At 37.7% G+C, this 12,739-nt stretch overlaps 1 pseudogene and 1 gene segment (V, D, J or C); both read right to left on the bottom strand.

Moving 5' to 3' along the window:
* Positions 1 to 4,889: 4,889 nt before the first annotated feature.
* Positions 4,890 to 5,645, bottom strand: LOC114106498 (NADH dehydrogenase [ubiquinone] 1 beta subcomplex subunit 5, mitochondrial-like; annotated as a pseudogene).
* Positions 5,646 to 10,906: 5,261 nt separating this feature from the next.
* Positions 10,907 to 11,470, bottom strand: LOC139705263 (probable non-functional immunoglobulin lambda variable 5-48). The segment is given in 2 exon segments: positions 10,907 to 11,307; positions 11,425 to 11,470. Coding segments are annotated over 2 exon segments (447 nt in total).
* Positions 11,471 to 12,739: the final 1,269 nt, after the last annotated feature.

The following is a 12,739-nucleotide window of genomic DNA, read 5'->3' as shown; positions in this document are numbered from 1 at the left end:
CCATAAAACAGGGATAGTAATATCTGATAGATATTTTGTGCTGATTAAACAAGATATTACAAGAATAGTTCTTAGAATATTATCTGGCACATAGTAACCATAAATAAATGCTAGCTATTAAATAAGAAAGGGTTACATAGTATAGTCTTTTAATTTGTCATTTGTTTTTCTTTTAGGATTCCTGAATGTATCTTCTTACTCCCTTTTGGTTTGAAGGTTTCTTCTTGTTTTTCTTGTCAACAATCTACAGATGATCTTACATGGATTCCTTTGTAGAAAACAAATCACAAATAATTTTTCTCTTTTGCTACTTTTAAAATTTTCTACTAGTCTTTTACCTTTGGCAATTTGATTATAATTTGTTGTAGTATTGGCTTCTTTTTTCTTCTTTTGTCTCTCTCCCTTCCTTTCTTTTCTTTCTTCCTTTTTTCAGATATCAGGAATTGAACCCAGGGATGCTTAACCCAGGGGTGCTGGGTTTCAGCTCATAGTTATTTGGACCCTTTATTTTGGACCTACTCAAAAGGCAGTGCATCATCATGGAAGCACAAGAAAGATAAAGTTCTTTATGTCATAGGGGCTTGGAATCAAAGTTTAGAGGAAAAAAAGAAGAGACCAGAGATCCGCAATCCCCTTCAAATTATACTCTCAATGACCTGACATCCTATCTCTCCTGAACTGTTAAGATGTTTCACCAACTTCTTTTTTTTTTTAATTTGACCATTGGCACATATCATTGTCACTTTATTTTCTTTTTTAAAATTTTATTTATTTTAATTAGGTATATATGACATCAGAATTCATTTTGATTCATTGTACACAATTGTACCACAACTTACATTTCTGTGGTTGTACATGATGTAGTGTCACAACATATGTGCAGTCATACATGTACCTAGGGTAATGATGTCCATCTCATTCCACCATCTTTCCTGCACATATGCACCTATCCTCCCTCCCCGTTGCCCTGTCAAAGTTCCTCCATTTTTCCCATGTCTTTCCCCTCCCCATTATGGATCAACATCCACTTATAAATGAAAACATTTGGCCTTTGTTGGGGGGATTGGCTTACTACGCTTAGCATGATATTCTCTAATTCCATCTATTTATCTACAAATGACATACTTTTATTCTCTTTTAATGCTGAGTAATATTCCATTGTGTATATGCACTACAGTTTCTTTATCCATTTATCTATCGAAGGGCATCTACTTCACTTCCACAGTTTAGCAATTGTGAATTGTGCTTCTATAAACATTGAAGTGGCAAATCAAAATTACTCAAAGATGTCATCTCACACCAGTCAGAATTGTATCTATCAAGAATACACACAACATTAAATGTTGTTGAGGATGTCGGGGGGGGGGGGGGGAGGCACACTAGTACATTGCTTGTGGTGCATTGCAAATTTGTGCAACTAATCTGGATGGAAATTCCTCAGAAAATTTGAAATGGAAACACCTTTTGACTCAGCTATCCCACTCCTTGTTCTATATCATAAACAGCATACTATAGTAATGCAGCCACTTCAATGTTTATAGCAGGACAATTCACCACATTCTTATTATTTCCAACTGAGAATCAAGCCATTAACACACAGAAGACATGTCAAATTCAAAGTACGCAATGGCCTTCCATAGCTACAGTGAAAAGGGTGGAATGTTCTGGCCTGACTCAGAACAAGAGTCTTCAAGATGAAGGTGAATGTGTGACAATCTTGTGCAGGATCTAGTTGTCCATTTTAAGAAGACATTAGTGAATGTGTTCTCACCAGAAATATTTCTCAAGTTCAGATTCCTCAAAGCAGTTTCACTGTGCATTGGTTACCAATTTGTCTGAATATAATCAGACAGAGCACCCATACGGAAGTTACATACTGTGAGTTCATTACTTAGAGATTGGCAGAAATTGCATGAGAGAAAAGTAGTTCTCAGGGAAGGCTGGTCTCAAAAGACTGAGGAAATCTGTCTCATAGCAGATAGAATTTTGGCTGGGCCTGCTCACTTACACCACAGGTGAAGGATCCCCAAAACCAGACCAACCATAGATCTGGGGAGGGGGAGACGGAAACTCAGCTTAGTTAGTTCTGGCTAGAACACCCTATCTCAAGATGTTGTCTTCCCAACATACTTCATAAATAATTTTGAGAACCACCAGGGAGAAATGATGCAGAAGTGAGTAGGTACAAGGCCACCTGGAGAACTGTGTGGCATCAACCATGTGGGAAATTCTGTACTTGGGTTGGGGCTACAGGCAAGAACTAAGAAAAAAAAATTCCTGTCTTAGGGTTTTTCAGTCCAGCCCATAAGGTAGCCTTTATGTGTATTTGAAAAGCAAGAAAATTTCAGATACCATTGCTGTCTCATTAAAGTTATAATCACCCCTTCTAGGCTTGGGCAGGAATGACAGTGTGCTCATGATTACTTGTGCTAAATACAGTGTAAACTGAATCTAGAAGAATATTTGCATTTAGCTCTTTATTGAAATGTCTGGAGAAGCAGGAAATCCAAGGCAACAGGTTTATTTCTCTTTTCCCAATGCTTAGTCTCTAAATTAGAATCTCCCTCCGTGTTGCCACGTTTTTCTCAGCCAGAGAAAATATTTGCAGAGATACATAGATCTTGATCTTTCCTGCTACTTGCTTTCTGGTATCCTAGTCTGAGAATCCCCACCATCTCTGCACCTCTGACTATTCATCTCTGCTTTCTTATCTCAGGAATAGACCCTTGTGATCAGCAGAATCAAAAAATATTATCCAGAAATAAATATATGACTCTTATGTACTCACTGGTGTACAAATCAGGGCATGTATATTTGTCCATGAATATATATATATATATATATATATATATATATATATATATATATATATATATATATAGTGTGTGTGTGTGTGTGTGTGTGCACACATATGTGTATGTATTTGTGGATAAATGCTTTTCTCTGAGAAGCATTGTCCCCATGCATTTTGAGGAAATCTCTACTAATTTAACTATCAATGTAACTTACCACAGACTTCTGTGACATATATGTAAATAATTCAAAATTACATAATTACTAAAAAAATGAAACAAGAAAATCAACAATAAACTTACAACGAAGATTGCAATGAATTCAATAATGACAAACTCTCACAGAAAGAAATGTGATTTTGAATGTCTCTCATATTAATTAAAATCTAGAAAAAGGTTGCCCATTCATAGGAAAAAGAATCAAATCAAAACAAAATAAAACAAAGGAATAAAATATAAAAAGTAGTGGATAGAAACTATCCCTGAAGAAACATAAAATTTGAGGTTACTTGGTGGAAATATCAAATTGATTATCATAAATATCTTTAAAAATAATTAAATCAATGAGACCATGACTATGATCACATAGGAATATATAGGGGAAATACCTCATTAAATGCATAATATTAACATAGATATAATGAAGAATCCTTGAACCTAAGAAAGGTTAACTGATATTGTCCTTTCTGAAAAATCAGAAAAAAAAATCTAAGATATTTTTAAATGTGCAGAACCTGTGAGACCTATAGGTACCATCACTGTACCTCAAACACAATATGAAATTTTCAGAAGAATAAAAATGGGGAAAAGAGTATTTGAAAAATAATAATAAAAAAAATCCAGATCTGATGAAAATAAAAATATATCTACAAATGTAAGACCAATGTTACATAGTAGACATTAATCAGAGCTTCTATCCTAGAGGCCTATGGAATTAATTATGAAGGGAAGAAACTTACTAAATTCTGATGAGATATTTGAATCAAGACAATTGTACACAGAAAATGACAATTTGTGTTTCCAGCCTTGGTGCAATAAATGATAATTTAAGTCCTGCCTTTCCGGTAGGAAATATGGGATAAAACCAAATAATGAAACAACTGCTTTTCACACATACAACATTAAAAAACTGAAAGATAATATATTGTTGTCATTTCTGGTAGGGACAGAGTTTCAGATCCCCAAGCATCCAAATTAGATTCAGGTGCTGGTCCCATTGAGACCTGAGTAGAGATCAGAATGTGGGTTTCTGAATTTTCAGCTGAGAACTTCACAGGCATTCAGTGGTTGTCCCACAGTGTCCCCTGCTTCCCAGACCAAGGTTCACCTTGCCTGTGACCAGGTGACACATTGGTCGTTATAAAGGATGCTTCCTCCACCAGACCCTTGATCACTGCCTGCTCCCTGCTGAAGGGAGGAGGGGAACTATCCTGAGGGTCAGCCTCCTATCTCTTTCAGTCTTCAAATTTGAATTTGGACTTTCTCAGAGAGAACAGGACACAATTCACCCAATTTGTAGAATTCTCAGGGGAAAGGTGTCTCATATAGAAACTAATAACAGGGACATGCAGACTACAAACCCACTTTCCATGCTTGGCACAATGTCAAGTTTATTTCTTTCTGATTCCTCACAAGTTTGGGTCATTGGGCTCGTAACACTGAGAATCAATTATTATACTATGTAACTCACTGGATTCACTGGAAATGAGGAAATTCTAGGAAAAAAGAAAATGTAATAATTAGATTGAGAAAGAAGCTGGTGGACCTGTGGTGCTTATTTCGAGAGCAGGATTAGAAGGACTAAGAAAGAAGAGGATTGAATCAATTTATAAGGAAAAAAAGTCTCAAAAACTATCCCAGGTTTTCTTTTCTGTTTTGTTTTAATGGAAGAAGCTCTTTTATTCATAACATACCAAAAATACAGACTATATTTATTAAATTATTTTCCACTGAGGAGGATACATTGAGTGTAATTGGGTTTTTTATTAATGCAGTGCTGGGGATCAAACTTCAAACTCAGTGCCTCATGCATGTTAGGCAAGCATTCTACCACTGAACCACAACACCAACCCTAGCGTTTGTATTTAATGAAATAAATTAGTTGTCAGGAGCTGCTTTTAAAGAATGATCAATAAGTGCCTTACCAATAGTTGGATATTGTTACCAGGGCCCATTGCTTCTCTCCCAAATTAGCCTTTAAACTTCCAGCTCCTTGAACTGTAATTCATCCTTTTCAGATTCAATTTGAAGAGCAGCTATTGTTCTTTCTTAAAAATTTTCAGGGTCATCAAAGAAAGTATGAGTAATCCATCTTGATATAGGATGCTTGTAATATTCCCACTGTTCTGGAATATAACCTTCTAAAATTTCTGATAATTTATCTTCACCAACAAATACATTTACCAGAGTTATGTCAATTGCTACTGAAAGCCCAGTAAACAAAATATAGAATTTCAATATATTTTTAAATCTTTTTGTTTAGTTGTAGATGGACACAATATCTTTATTTTTGCTTATTTATCACTATGTGGTGCTGAGGATCGAACCCAGGGCTTCACAGGTGCAAGGCAAGCACTCTACCACTGAACCACAGCCCCAGAGCTAGCAGAATTTCAGTATATTTTAAAAAATTAAAAAAGACTGACATAGTATGAAGAAGGTTTGATGATGAACAGTTTTTGTCCAATGGTGTGTACTGTGTCACACAGGAACTGGAAATATTAAGTTACATGGCAGTCTTCAGAAACACGTGGGTGAGGAGCCCTCCAAATCCAAGTTGAGTGCCCATGGGTGGCCAGAGAGAGTTGTCAGTGCAGTGACAGGAGCCCACTTCAACAAATTCATGGTTGTCATAGCTGTGATCTATCCTTGGGTTTTTTACTATAAAGACCTTGATATTATTTCCAATATGGCCACACAACATCCTGATTCCCATTTTTTTATTATTCACCAGGCTTAATGTACTTAAAGAATCCCTTGAAAATGACAGGCACATAATCTACATAAATGACCAGAAGTGTTTTATTTATAGCCAGAAGATATTCTCATGTTCCCACTTCACAACTTGATGCCAGTGAATAAAATAAAATTGTGTAAAGGCTATAATTTTGCATAGTGCCAATACTCTTAGTAATGTAAGGGGAGTAATTATATATTTATGTAATTTATGGCTGACCCATTTTTTATTTAAGGAAATTCAGTGGAGCCCAGAAACTCAAGTGGAGAAAGCCACAACTTCTATTGGGAATTGTTTGTGTCACTAACTTTCATTAATCTTGTCTTGAGCTTATAATATTCACTTCAAGCACTACACCTCATTATGACTTATAGGGACCTGTATACTCTGCAAGTTTTACACTTCTGTTACATTTGCTTAATGCTCTTGTACGTGATGTATTCTGTCATTCTCTCTACATACCATGCTATTTAATATTTATAACTATTTCTTGAAAGAATATATGTCTCTCTAGAACTGTGAGGGTCTTAATTCAGGAACCCACTCTCCACTCAGACCTAGATCACAATTGTGTTCTTTCTCGTCCCAGTGGAAGGAACAATCCAGGTCTTGGTTCCCAACCCTCTGAATTCTCTCCTCTATGCTGTCTCCTGGTATGATACAAGAACCTTATCTCCCATCTTATTCTCCCAGAATCTATGAATTTCACAGTGGCAGCAGCTTTTTATTATTATTATCTCACTTGTGACAGAGGAGAGCTTGTCTATTGAAGTCTGTTGACTGACCAGTGACCAGACTTACAGGCAGATTCCAGTAACACTATTTCTAGTGGGAAACTGAAATCTGTCCAGTGAGCAGCAGGGCATACTGTGAGGTTCTCTCAGTATCTGCACTGTGTGTACCCACAATTATTTCTGTCTAAAGAATCAAATTCTGTCTTCAGAGGGGCTCAGTGTGGACCCAAGCTCACCAGTAGGGAAACAATTCTGTGTGAACAGCCCTCTAGTTCCAGGCAACTGGAGAACACAAAAGCAGCCTGCAATAACCATCTCTGCTCTGAGGCCTCACAGGGCTGGTATCCAATATGACCTGGAATCTTCTCTTCCTCATGCTCCTCTTCCAAAGCATAGGTAGTCCCAGGCTTTGGAAACCTGGGGAAGTTGACACCAACAGAGACACTTAAGCAGTTTAACCCTCATTTCTGCCCAAATAATCATCAGTTGCTGTGTCTGAAGGTTCCTTTGCCCAGCCTGATCTGACTCTGCCACCATCTCTCTTTCTTCTGGAGCACCTGCCAGGTTCATTTGGAACCTGACCAATAGCTTCAGTGTGGGGTATTTCCCATCCTTGGTCTGTGCCCCTTCCTTGAAAAAGCTAATCTATCCTTGATCTCCTAGAGCAAATCATATGTCTCTGGATTCAAAATTCAACTTCTTCCCTTTGCTCAGACAGTCAGGCCATATCAAACTTGAAAAGTCTTTTCCCAGGGCTTTTGTTTCATTGATACTTTTAATTATAGTTTTCATTTCTTTGTTGAGCAAATTTTCTATTACTAAAGACATATTTTTCTCAAAGACATTTCAAGGAATTGTTTTTGGATTAATTGTAAAAAACTATAGTAACCACATTGAGGGTTTCAAAGCACAAATAATGAATATCTGCTACTTTAAGTTGTCTTTTATTTCTCTGCCAGTGCCTTGGAATTTTGTTTAAATACTTTTAGATATTTTCTGATATGCTCTGAATTACTTTGTAGTGATGCTAATATAAACTATATTGCTTTTATTTTAAACGTTGTGAAGCTGTGTTGTTAGAATAAAGGACATAATTCCTTTCTCCATGTTGGTATTATATCTTGAACTTATTTGAAAATTTTAGCCCAGATTCATCTCTGAGTCACTTCTAGACTCTGAGCTGGGCCAAAAAACCTCTTTAAACTTTCTCCAATTTATATACTGAAAAAAATTTTATGTCCAGCCAAGTGACTTCTGCTGATATAAAAATTAGTAAATTGAGATTATATAAACAATGAATTAATCTATAAGTAAAATGGAATTAATGTATAAGTTAATCTATAAATTAAATTAATCTATAATTTCATCTATAAATTCATATAAACTTGTCTGGTGCTGGTTGGATATCTGGAGAAGAAAGTTATCACTTTAGCTATACCCAATCAGAGGCCCTAACAGGCTCAGACAGCACAGGGGAGAGTTCTGCCTCACATGGATCTAGAGCACAGTGTCAGCTCTTTCATATGGTAAGGTATTAACATTATACTCAGGCTATAGCCAGGAGATGAGCTACATTTGTGCACTGGCCAAAGCATCTTTAAATTCAGAGAAGTGTCTAGGGATGTTGTAGCCCTGATGTTTGACTGAGTCTGACTTGAATCTCAGGTGATGTCACAAAAGGCTCATTGGCTTCTGCTGTTACCAATATATCCAATACTTTCCAAAACTGACATGACTGGTCAAATGCAGGTGAGTCTAGCTGATATTTCCTATGATACAGAGATCTTCCTTACTAAATTAGCACATGCTGTGAGGGGGGACCTGCAAATAGACACAGTCATGGTAAATGAGGCTAGAACTGGAGTTAAGCTCCTTGCAAGATAAGAGCTAACGGGGACTAACACAAGCTCAGGAGGTGAATCTGGACACTTAAGGCCTGTCCCTATCTATGCAGTAAGAAAAGAGCAGAAAGAGGAAAGGAGCTCAGGTCATGGTGGAAACATTTCCCTTATCCCTTCAGTGAGGCTGAATTGTCCCAGTCCTCCTTTTGTTCCCACTCTCTATCAGAGATTCTTTCTGCAAATGTCAGGGTCATTATTTTCCAAGTCCCTTGATAAGATAAGTGTTGCTGCTCAGGAAACTGTGCCAGACCAGAGAGGGTACAGACTCTGAGAGTCCCCATCAGTTGTCACAGGGCACAGTTGCAAGGCCAGTTATCTTCTGTGTAAATGGGCCTACTAAGCAGACAGGTAGAGATTACAGGGCAACCTTACAGGATCCCCTGCTGGTCACAGGACACACCAAACACTATGACCCAGAAACTTGAAAACTCAAATTTTTTCTTACCATGGCACTTGAGACCTGGGAACTCCACTGGTTTCTGCAGCAAATTAGGTTACTCTTTCTATTTACAACCTCATAGTATGATTCTAAGACAATCTGATTCGGATTCATACATTATTACTTTGCTTTCTCATTCTCAAAAGAGTCCTGTCTATGGGATGTGTAAACATATGTAAATGATATCATAAAGTTTCAGCTTGCCTAAAAAGTATGCTATAAAATTCAAATCTCTTCATGGATACATGTTCGAGAAAGTCTATGTATCTATCATAATATCTAGTTTGAATTAATACACTTTATTTTTGAAAATAGTTTTAGATTAACAGAAAAATTTTATAGAAATAAGAGAATTCCCATATATCCTTTGGCCTCCATTAACCTGTCATTTCTTTTAGATTATTTTTCAATAAAAAGGACTTAAAAAATAAATAGCAATCCTAATTCTGTTACTCTATATATGAGGGTATATTTGTAGAGGGAAAAATAAATGTAGTTTTCTAGTATAAATTTAAAGACATGCAGACATTTTTCATGTTCCATTCATTCTAAATTCATCATGGATTTCACCTACTCACATGTCAATTGGTTTGTATTTATACTTCCATGTTTCAGTGAATTTAGCTGTTTTAATATTTGGGAAAGTGAACAAAAGAACAATAGAATGTACCATTTGCATATACAGAATTTAATCAAACACCATGTTATATAATAACCAAGTCCACACTGGCACATCCATTCTCTACCAATCATTCATTTCTTCAACCAGCCCCTCCATCCAGTACAGAACCATCTGTTCATTGCACAAACTTCTTTTTCTAAAATTACGCTATGAGAATTTTGTGAGATTGAGAATTGAGTGGTTGAATATTAGATTTAATTATATTGTAACAAATTATTTAATATCTCTGTTTAACATTTTGTTGATGTATAACTCAGTAGCTCTTAGATAATTTCAAAGTTACTAGGTGTTCATATGTTGTTCCATGCTCTGTGGTGCATCAGCTCATGGGATATGTCCTCTGTGCTCAGACTTATCTCCATTATCCAACTGCTCCTATGGTTTCTTTACTCAGAACCTGAAGGCACAACAAGTCCTCCTCCACTGTCTCCATCTGAACTCATATGATCTAGTCTTTCCTACTGGTCACCTTCAACAGGACGCAGTTCTTCATATCCCTCTCCTATTCTCCAGCTCCTGAGGTCAAATTTCTTATTTAATATCTATTCTTCAAACAACTGAAACCAAGAATATCCAGAAATCAAGACTTTTCCCTCAAATCTACTCCCACCCTTGGGATTCCTTTCTAGGTGAATATTCATTTTACAAACACATATTGATTTTGTCCTTTGTGGCAGCCATCAGGCTGTTTGGAAGGCAGTGGCAAATGAGAAAAAAAAGTCCAAGTTCTCAAGGAACTGAGTTTCTAGCAGTGAATCACAATGAAAGGGCAAAGAGAAACATAGAAGGTTCCCACTCCTGACAGCTGAGGGCCCTTCCCCTTTCACAGGATGCCAAGACCAAGGGTGTGCACATTCTGCCTACAGCCATTCCTGAGTCTACACAACTCCCTGTACCTGAGAGCAGGTTCTGCTGACTGGACTGTATTTGACAAACTATTAGATGACAAAATCTTTAAACTTCATCACTCTCAGTCAGTTATCCCTTGATTGTTTTCCTCCCACACCAATCATATTGAAATCTTGTCTTTAGTTAGTTTTATTTTTCCAGACTACTCTGAGCAAGGCCTGAAGCTGTCTTTCCTGTGAACCTTGAGTGGTATTAAGAAAGGTCCTTGTAGTCAGTGTGATGTCTAAAAGTTGGGAAGTGGGTGCTGGAGTGTAGGATGCACCTTGGCGCACTCAAGAAATAAAAAAAGACTTCACTGGGGGCTACCTTCAGGATATGGCAGAATTTGATATCATTTATAGGATGCCAGTAAGATGCTATTCAGATTCTAGCTCTAGTTTCCTTTTGCATTTGTTTGAGGATTATTTCAGTCTTTATAATTATTTTTGAAACACTGGAAAAGAAGTGCAGTGTGTGAGAGATTTATAATCGTATAATTTAATGTATTTTAATATCAAAACATGAATGCATAGGTTAGAGACTGTGGCAAATTGGTTTTTTTCCCACTTCCCCATCTGCCTGTTTCACTGTGAAAAGCATTACTGTGCCCTACGGCACAGTAATAGTCAGCCTCATCTTCAAGTTGGAGCCCAGATATCTGCAGAACACCTGCATTGGCTGAGGTATCTTTGGATCCAGAGAAACGACTAGGGACCCCGGTGCCCTGGTGCTTGCTTGACTCTGAGTAGTAGCTCAGAAGATACTTGGGAGGACTCCCTGGCTTCTGCTGGTACCAATAGATCCAGTAGCTGCCAACACTGAAGCCACTACTCAAAGTGCAGGTAAGCTTGGAAGATGCTCCAGGAGATGCAGAGAGAGATGGAGGTTGAGTCAGCACAGGCTGGGAGAGGGAACCTACAAACAGAGAAAAATAGGGAAGAGAGTGTCCACAGTAAAACTTTTCATAGGTTCATACCTGAAGAGTTGATGCAAACAGTGAATCGAGAACTGCTTATTGAAGATCTTTCCTACCTATGCAGTAAGAGAGCAGCAGGATGAGAAAAGGAGTCCAGGCCATGGTAGACACAACTTCCTATGTCCCACAGTGGAGGTGAGCTGTCACAGATATCTTTTTCTTTCCCCCTTTCTGCAGAGGAGGGGCTGCTCATGCAAATGTTTCCATCAAGACTGCCCAATGCAAACCACCCCACCCTAGCCAGGTGCTGGAGTTCAGCTCAAACTACAGACTAAAGAGAATGAAGTTTTCCTTTACCACTTGGGGGAACCTTGGGAGGAAGGACTGCTGAGACAAGACATAGTTCTCTTCCCAGGGGACTCTGCTATGCCAGAGTTAACACACAGGTAAGTCCCCTTCAGTTAACATAGGGTCCCTCCTCCAGACCAGAACTCCTTTAAGTGAATGGTTCTTAAGGAGCAGCTGGGTAGAGACCACAGGATAGCCCCACAGTGTCCCCTGCTGGCCACAGGGCATACCTTCCCATGGTCCTACATCTTGAGAGCCCCAAAGATTTCTGTAGCTCATCAGTAACTGTCTATATATAGAAGGTTGGATTCCTAATTACTGCAATGTAGATATGCTTCCATTATCTCTCCCTTTCAGAAGTTTTTCTGTATTATGGAATGCACAAAATCATGAAAAAATGATAACTTAAGGAGTTAGGTCTCCCATACAACAGGCTGCAAATTCCATATGACTTCATGGGTATATAATGTACAATATACACATATTTTTACAATTTTGTAATATTTGTTTATGAAATAAACCTATTCCCATGATTCCCACCTAATTGAAAAACATTTTAATCTCTCACTTTAAGCCCTTTAACTGTTAAATTAACTATAATTTAGAAATCACAGTGAATCTTAAGGCTTACAGCTGTAGATCTCTTGTTGTGCCAGATTGTACTAGAATAAAATCCAACCTGGGACATGCATTCTTGGACACTCAGTAATGAACCTCCTTCATCCACTCCCAATGCAGATACATTTTTTCTATGGACTCAAGGGAGCCCATCAATATTTCCTATCAACTTTTCTAACAAGGGTATTTGAGGGATTGAATAGTTGATTAAGGGACTATGCCTGATTTATTTCTCTATCATTTGTGTATCAACTAGATGCCCAACCTGTCTTAAAATTAGGTCTCTGCCTTCCTTCTTCACTTCCACTAAGCCACTCTTCTTATCCCCAAGCTCTGCTGTGCTATTGGGTTCCCTGTATTCTAAAAGGCTGTGCTATACATTGTGTCCATATTTTTATTCTTTGAGATGGGAGGATTACCCTATTTCTTATGCCATCGTGACTGTAGAAAATGACACTGTCTATT

This window comes from Marmota flaviventris, chromosome 1 (assembly GCF_047511675.1).
Source record: "Marmota flaviventris isolate mMarFla1 chromosome 1, mMarFla1.hap1, whole genome shotgun sequence".
Classification (NCBI taxonomy): Eukaryota; Metazoa; Chordata; class Mammalia; order Rodentia; family Sciuridae; genus Marmota; species Marmota flaviventris.
The sequence above is the reverse complement of the archived record's forward strand: the minus strand, read 5'-3'. Positions and strand labels throughout refer to the sequence as shown.